Source organism: Pteropus vampyrus, unplaced genomic scaffold (genome assembly GCF_000151845.1).
Source record: "Pteropus vampyrus isolate Shadow unplaced genomic scaffold, Pvam_2.0 Scaffold138, whole genome shotgun sequence".
NCBI classification, from domain to species: Eukaryota; Metazoa; Chordata; class Mammalia; order Chiroptera; family Pteropodidae; genus Pteropus; species Pteropus vampyrus.
Window position 1 is genome coordinate 241,301 of NW_011888919.1, and position 7,647 is coordinate 248,947.

Sequence of the window (7,647 nt, forward strand, 5' to 3'; positions counted from 1 at the left end):
TGCTTTGTTTACTGATTTATACCAAACATGTAGCATAATGCTGTTGGAGAGCAAGTGCTCAATAAATACTTGTTGAATGAATGAATGAATGAATGACTATAAACTGCATGGCACAGTGGCTAGTAATTTGACATTGGACTTACTTAACCAGTAGCGTGATTGAAGGCAACTAATTTAACCTTTCTCTTCCTCATCTGTAAAATGCAATAATAAGGTATCACTCAGTGTTATTTTGAAGATTTAATGAGAGTATCCATGTAAAGTAAGAGCAGAGTCTGACACATGGTTCGTGCTCGATAAACACTAACTTTTACTACCTCACTTTTCTGAGCCTTGTATTCTCCTCTATAAAAGGGAGAATATTCTAATCCTTAACTCTTGGGGTTACAATGAGGATTAAATGACATTATGCATATTATGTGCCTAGCACACAATTCCTGGCACAGAGAAAGCGATTGGTAAATGTTTGCCATTATTATTTACCAAGTCCCCTACCTATATTGGTTAGGGGGACAAAGGATGCTGTTCATTGGAAGCTGACAGACTGATGGCAGAATCAGATAAGTATAGAGATTATGACAGTGCAGTAAGGAGCGTGAAAATTAACGAAGGGAAACCTAACTAAAATAAAGTCCTGAGGCCAGAAGGGGGAGCTCTCACACAGTACCACTCCATGTCAAATACAGGAAGAGTTGTCAATTACGGACAGAACCCAAGAGGAGAAAAGTCAACGAGAAAGAATCATCAGTTATAGATCCTCACAGCAAAAGGGATACGTTACATCTTCTACATATATATTTACGCTGTGGAAAAATAACATCACCGGTCAATTTTCATGATTTATTGTTATGTGAAAAAAATAATTTGTCAAATGGCATCTCATTTTTTACTGCATAGAAAATAGGACTCTTTGAGATTTTGCAAAAGTTCTATATTAAGAGTTTTGTTTTGTTTTTGTTTTTTGGTTACTGGAATTAAAGTTATTAACAAAAACTACAACTCCCGGCAGACATCGCGCCTGCGGCTTCGAGAGATCGACCTTTCCCTGGCGCAGTAATCTCTGGGATTCGTAGTCCATTGGCAGAAGCAAGGTGGGACGCGTAGTACCGGCACAGATGACAGAGGAGGGACTCGCTGACATTCTGACCAATGGACCGTGCGCCCTGGGCCTGAGTGGCGCGCACAAAGCCAATGTGTGAGCCGCTAAGCATGATTGACGTGCGCTTCAGCCTACGGGTGGCCCGTGGGGCGGTGCGGTGAGAAGCGTCCGTAGTGCGAACCATGGGAGGCGGCTGGTGGTGGGCTCGGGCCGCCCGCCTGGCCCGACTCCGCTTCCGGGGGGCCCTGCTGCCGCCTCCACGGCCCCGGAGCGGGGGAGCCCGGGGGTCCTTCGCCCCCGGCCACGGACCCCGCGCCGGGGCTTCGCCGCCCCCGGTGTCCGAGCTGGACCGAGCGGACGCCTGGCTCCTCCGGAAGGCGCATGAGACAGGTCTGAGGCTGGGGCGGGGGTCGGCCCAGGTGGGAAACGGGGTTCGGGTGAGCCGAGCTGTTCGCGCGCGCGAGTAGGAGATGGAGGTGGAGCTTCTGCTGGAAGCAGGGCCCGGGCTCAGGAGGGAGAAGGGCTTCCGTATACGCGCAGGGAAGCGCTGGCTGCAGAGCGCAGTGTGTCCGCATAGGAGAAGGGCTTGCGGATGGGAAGGAGGGTCCGGGCGAGTGGAGCGCAGTAGGGATTGGAGAGGCTGGTCGGGTTAGGCCAAGCACCCCGATAGAATTGCACTGTTCAGACGAGAGCGGCTTCCAAAGAGGGCTTAGGGCGGGAGAGCTGTCTACATGAGGGGTCCGCGTTGGAGGGGACAGTTGTATTAAAGAAACGACCACTCCGCATAAGGTGGGAGTGTGGATCGCCACAGAAGAGGGGGAAGTTCTGGATTGGAGGAGGGAACAACCAATAGAAGAAAAGCTCTGAGCTGATTGGAGGGCGAGGTGATCGAGGCTGCCGGGGGAGGGGCCTCACGTCAGGCTTGGAGAAGACGAGGCATCTAGATATAGGACGGGGTAGGAGTGGGAGGTGTGTAGCCCAGCTAGCCCGTTAGCGCCACACTAGGGACTTGAATGGATGTGAATAACGTCAGGCCTGGGGCGGGGGAACACTTTGTGCCCGAGGTCTCAAAAAGCAGTGAGAGGCATCCCGTGGAGATGCACGTGTGGGGAGGGGGTTGACCAAGATGACCAAGATGAGGGGTCTTCCTGTCCTTAGATTTAGATTCTGCAGTTTTGGTCCTAGATCCCCCTCCAAATTCTAAGGACTGTCTTGAATCTTAGGTGTTGCAAATTTGAAGGGAGAGAGTTTTGGAGGTGGGGTCGGGGAGGGCCTCCAGGACGTGGGAATTTGGAGCAGGATGGGGTGGTGGGGTGATTGGAAGCCCCTCGGTTTGTCTGCGCTTCGGAGCTTCGGGGTAGCGTTTGAACTGATGCTAATTCTCCTCCCATTTCCCCCTCCCTCCAAGCCTTCCTTTCCTGGTTCCGAAATGGCCTCCTGGCGTCAGGCATTGGGGTCATCTCCTTCATGCAGAGTGACATGGGTCGGGAAGCCGCCTATGGTGAGTGCAGCTCCCCCAGGCTTGTTCCCCACCGGAGAGTGTGGCCTCACCCTCACTGGGGGATGTAGAGCCCCCCACCCCCGGTGAATTCCCTCCTGCCCCACACCCCAACAGTAAGTGCAGAAGCCCTCATCCCTTCCTCACCGGAAGCTGTCTTTCCTTCACTCGTATTGACCTGTCACCCACCCCACCCCACCCCTATCGAGTGGGTGGCCCAGGGCACGGCTGTGGATCCTTCCCCCAGTCTGCCTTCTCAACAAGGATGAGGATTCTGGTCCCAGCTGCTGACTCGCCGATGAGCCCCCCCACCCCTCCTCTGACCCTGGCCCCATCCCCACCCCCAGCCCGGGACCCCAAGTCCTCCTTCCATTGACTGGCCTCCGCCCTCTCCCACAGGCTTCTTCCTGCTGGGCGGCCTGTGCGTGGTGTGGGGCGGAGCCTCCTACGTGGTGGGCCTGGCGGCGCTGCGGGGACCCATGCAGCTTTCACTGGGGGGCGCGGCCGCGGGCATGGGCGCCGTGCTGGCCGCTGGCCTACTCTGGGCGTGTGCCGTCGGCCTCTACATGGGCCAGCTGGAGCTGGATGTGGAACTGGTACCGGAGGACGACGGGTCGGCCACTGCGGAGGGCCCGGACGAAGCGGGCAGGCCACCGCCAGAGTGAGAAGCGGCGCCGTGGGGAATGGCCCGGCGCTGGGCGGCCAGGGCCTGAGGACTGGGACATTAAAACCTGACCCTTCCCTTGCTCCATCTGCTGAGTGGTCGTTCCTGTGATAGGGGAAGGCTGAGCCTGAGGGGGAGGAGCGAAGGAGGCGAGACGGGGACGAAGACAGGTGGTGAGAGCCGCTCCACAGCCCGAGACAGAGCCACAGACTGGGAGCGGGCCTTTAATTCTCAGAGAGCGCCGGTGGGGCCAAGAGCCCTGTCACCTGCCCCCTTGGGGACCTGCACCCAACCACCAGGGTCCAGCTCCGCAGGCAGTCCTCCCTGGCCTCAGTCCCCCTTCCGCTGCACCCTGGCACCCGTGGGCCCCGGGTAGGGCAGGCCCAGGGTGGGGTAGAAGGCCTCGGGGAGGGCGGGGCCGGGGCCCAGCCTCTGCAGGTGCGGGTACATGAGGCCCAGCTCCGTGGGGCCGTAGCGGATGGTGCCAGGCGTGCACAGGCCTCGCATGACAGGGGGCAGGAAGCTGGCATGGAGCAGGGCTGGCGGGCGGTCCCCAGCAGGCACCAGGCCCCACGGCCGCACGAGGTCCTGCTTCAGGGCTCCCGCTCGAATGACGGACGTGAACTCGGGCCGTGGTGGTGGGGCTGGGCGGCCAGCCAGCTCCTCGTCCCCACTGTCCTCCAGGTCCTTGGTCTCACCCGGGCCAGGCTCCACTTTGATGTGTTTTCCGTGGCTCTGGGGGGCCTCGTCCTTGTCCAGGGGAGCAGCCTGCTTTCCTTCCACTGCAGGCGCTAGCTCTGGAGGATTTGGAAGGGCACCGTGTGGGCGTCCCCTGCCCCCAGTAACCCCCCCCCCCCCGTGGAATGAAGCTGGGGTGTTTTTGTCCCCCAGGGGACATTTGGCGCTGTCTAGAGACATTTTTGGTTGTCATGACTGGGGAGGAGGTTGCTCCTGGCATCTAGTGAGTAGAGGTCGGGGATGCTGCTAAGTACCCTACAAGGCACAGGACAACCCCCAAATGCAGAAATACCTGGTCCCAAGTGGCAGTGGGGCAGAGACTGGCAACCCTGGTCTAGACCGGGGCTGATAGAACCTTCCTCGGTGGCGGAAACGTGCCACATCTGTGCCGTGCACTGGCCAGGCACGGCTGCTGAGCCCTTGAGATGGGGTCGCCCAGGGGTCGAGGTGGGAGGCGGGGCTCACCTGCGGGCTCCGGCTCTGGGCTGGACATGTCCTCACAGGCCGCTCTGGCTGGAAGCTGGAAGGCATCCAGGGGCGTCTGGCTGCCCTCAGCTTGACTGGGACAAGACAAGTGGGCTTGGGAGCCAGGGGTCCTGGGTGAGGGCAGCCTCCATCCTGCCCCCAGACGCCTCCCCTCTGACTACAGCACCCCCAGATCGAGGCACTTAGGCCTCATGACGACCCCCAAACTCCAAGTTGGCTCCTGGCCCAGCTCGGCCCTGTGTCTCGACCTGTGGCCCCTGGATGTTACCACTGAGGTCTCCCCGGTCACTGCGTGCTCATCTGACCTCAGTGTCTTCCTTCTGAACTGCTGGTCCCCTCAGGGGCCCAGCGAAGCAGAGACCTGGGCAATGGCAGATGGCCACCTCCCTCCACCTGCACTGCCCAGCCCGCTCCCTGGTCTCCTGGCCCCATCAGACCCCCATCCTCACCACGGCCAGAGGGATCTTTCCAGAAAGCAGATCTGTGACCCTTCCAGCTTTAAGCCCTGCCGGGGCCCCCAGAGCCCCCAAGACCAGGTCCACAGCCTCAGCCTTGGCCTTGGCCTGAGGCCGCTCCAGACCTGCCTCCTAGAAGACACCAGCACCCCTCCCCCTCTCCTCTGCCTCCTGCAGCAAGGGCTTTACCTCCAGGCCTTTGCCTCCGCCCCCCTTTCTCCTCTTCAACCCCCTCCTCACCCTGAGCTGAGGAGACACAGTGGAAGCTTCAGAGGGGGTTTCGGAGGGCAGCTCTCACCTGAGCACGTAGCTGACCCAGAGCACGTGGCGCTCCCCGGGGCTCTTTCCGCTCACGGCCACGGTGGCCACGGACTGCAGCCACACGAAGCCCCCAGCACGCTGCAGCCAGCGGTAGTACCCAGTCACCACCTGGCCCTTGTCCAGCACTGGGCCCAGCCCAGGGGCCGGAGGGGGAGGGATGGGGGTGGGAGACAGGACGGGCAGACAGGGAGGCAGGCGCAGGAGGGGTTGGGGGTGGTGGGGTCACGGGAGCAGGAGGGGTGAGCGGCGGGGAGGAGAGAAAGGCAAGAAGCACAGAGGGAGACAGTCAGAAAGAGCGCCAGGTGCTGGCATCGCGCGCCTGGGCTTCCGAGGGCGGGTCTGAGGCCCCACAGCCCCCCACTCCCACCCCAGTCTGGGCTGAGGTTCAGAGCCTCCTCGCTGCTCCTCTGTGCCCCGCTGAGGCCCTGGAGTTGGCAGCAGGAGGCGCTGTGGTCAGCTCTGAAGCAGGACTTCCAGGGAGCCGGGCATTGGGGTACTCGGGTCTGGGATGCAGGTAGGCAAGGGTTGGGGTTCTCACGGTCCAAGTGGCTTTGGCGGATCCTGGCCGCATCTTGTCCGTGGACAAACTGGTAGCAGCTGCGGCCCACCAGCTCTGAGGGCCCCAAGTCCATGTGCTCGCTGACTCTGCGGGGGTGGGGGTGGGGGCGAGACCCCGGGGTGGGGGGAGAGGCAGGGTTGGCTCTGGAACCACTCAGGGTTCCCGCCGTCCCTGGGGAGTGCTGAGCCTCAGTGTTCTCCCTCTGCAAAATGGGCGAAATGACAGCGCCCCTCCTAGAGCGTCCCGGGCGTTCAAGCAGATGGCAGGCCTGGGCGTGGGGCGGCCCGGGCACGCCAGGGCGCGCGGAACGGAGGGACTATTTCACCATCTCATTTCCCCCCACCGCGTGGTGCAAGAGAACGCGGATGAGGGACAGAAGACGCCGGGAGAGGGGACCAGGGAGGGGCGCCCCAAGGGAGGGCTTGAGCCTGCGTCAGCGCAGTCCCGCCTCCGCCCCCCAGGCCCCGCCCCCGCCTCCACGCCTTCGCTCCCTCCTTCCGCGAACCCCTGCCCTCCGCTGCTCTGCAGCCCCCGCGACTCCCCGGGAGCTGCGGAGCCCCCTCCCACCCCCAGCTCTCCTGGGCACCGCCCCCCGGCCCGCCTCAGCCCCACCCCTGGTACCTGCTCTCACAAGCAAGGATGGTGAGACCCAGGCTGAGACGGAAGACTATCATGTGTCCGTGTAGTGGCAGCTCAGCCAGGGGGGCCGGGGGCAACGTGTGGCCGAGGGCTACAAGGCCCAGGGCGCGGGCCCGAAGGCGACCGGTCACGTGGATGACCTGCAGGCGGTGTGCGTGGTTGGAGGCGGGGCGGGGGCAGGTGGGGCAGCAGGACCTTAACCCCGCCACCCGGCCTGGCTCCGTAGTCAAAGGGACACAGCTGGCAGGAACGCAGGTGCGCTCCCCAGGCTGGCGAGGGGACGCAAGAGTGATGAGGCTGGGCCCGAGCGCTCACACCCACCTTGTACCCAGAAGCCTTGACGTGCAGCCCCCGCTTGGTGAGGGTGGACTTCATGCGGACGAAGAAGGAGCGCTCCTGGACCCGGGCGGAGGCGGGCACCTCGGTGGGGCCGACCTCTGGGGCGGAGGGCGAAGGAAGGGTATGGGGTCCTGAAGGGGAAACACACAGGCCACCCCCCACCCCCTCTGTGGCCAGACACGAGGTCATGGCCACAGCCACGCGGAGCCCCGCATAACGGTTCTACAAGCTCACTGACATCCTACACTAACCACCCCTCCCAGGGGGAGCTGGCCAGGGCTTTCCACAGCTCAGCTCTGACACTGTCCCTCCCTGTCTTGAAGCTGCCATGGCTCCCTAGGACGCTTGAGAGGAAACCCAGGTCCTCACCAAGGCCTAAAACTTTGGCAAGAGCTGCCTCCTGCTGACACCATCTCTAGCTACAACCTCCAGGTCTCAGGTCAGACATCTCCTCCAGGAAGCCCTCCTTGACCTGCAGGCTATCTGGAGACGGGTCAGTATCCCTCACTGGACTGTGAGCTCTCGGAAGGTGGAGTTGGGGCTATTGTCACTACTGTGTCCTCAGCCATGCCCAGTACAGGGCTGGACACAGGGCAGGGCCTCAGGGTGACAGATAAGACTCATAAATATAGATCGTTCTGTAAGCCCTGTGATAGTCATAAATACGCTCACACCCAGATGACCCTGTCCCTCAAACTTAGGTGCAACCATAAACACAGTCCCCAACAGTCCTGTACGTGTCACCATCATCTTTCCAAACTTGCAAGTGCTGCTGACAACTCGGATGTTTTTGGTGTAAAGCAAACCTCGTGTAGGAAAATCTCATTTATGGGAAAGTTAACTTCACAG

General features: G+C 60.8%; 2 protein-coding genes across 4 annotated transcripts in view; one reads left to right on the forward strand and one right to left on the reverse strand.

The window, feature by feature from the left end:
• The first annotated feature begins 1,236 nt into the window (after positions 1 to 1,236).
• On the forward strand, positions 1,237 to 3,348 carry TMEM160 (transmembrane protein 160). Its single transcript, XM_011367898.2, has 3 exons — positions 1,237 to 1,489; positions 2,508 to 2,600; positions 2,997 to 3,348. The coding sequence occupies exons 1-3, from the start codon at positions 1,282 to 1,284 to the stop codon at positions 3,260 to 3,262; spliced, it is 567 nt and encodes a 188-aa protein (XP_011366200.1). The 5' UTR covers positions 1,237 to 1,281; the 3' UTR covers positions 3,263 to 3,348.
• Positions 3,349 to 3,428: 80 nt separating this feature from the next.
• Positions 3,429 to 7,647, reverse strand: part of NPAS1 (neuronal PAS domain protein 1) — a 16,329-nt gene continuing 12,110 nt past the window's right edge. For 2 of the 3 annotated variants that reach the window (XM_023535336.1, XM_023535338.1), the window contains 6 exons: positions 6,781 to 6,896; positions 6,442 to 6,599; positions 5,800 to 5,906; positions 5,239 to 5,386; positions 4,465 to 4,559; positions 3,429 to 4,058 (listed from right to left, as the gene is read on the reverse strand). In XM_023535336.1, coding sequence (XP_023391104.1) covers positions 3,592 to 4,058; positions 4,465 to 4,559; positions 5,239 to 5,386; positions 5,800 to 5,906; positions 6,442 to 6,599; positions 6,781 to 6,896 — 1,091 coding nt within the window. In that variant the 3' untranslated portion in view covers positions 3,429 to 3,591. The remainder of the gene's footprint in view (positions 4,059 to 4,464; positions 4,560 to 5,238; positions 5,387 to 5,799; positions 5,907 to 6,441; positions 6,600 to 6,780; positions 6,897 to 7,647) is intronic. The other variant, XM_023535337.1, reaches the window with a different exon arrangement.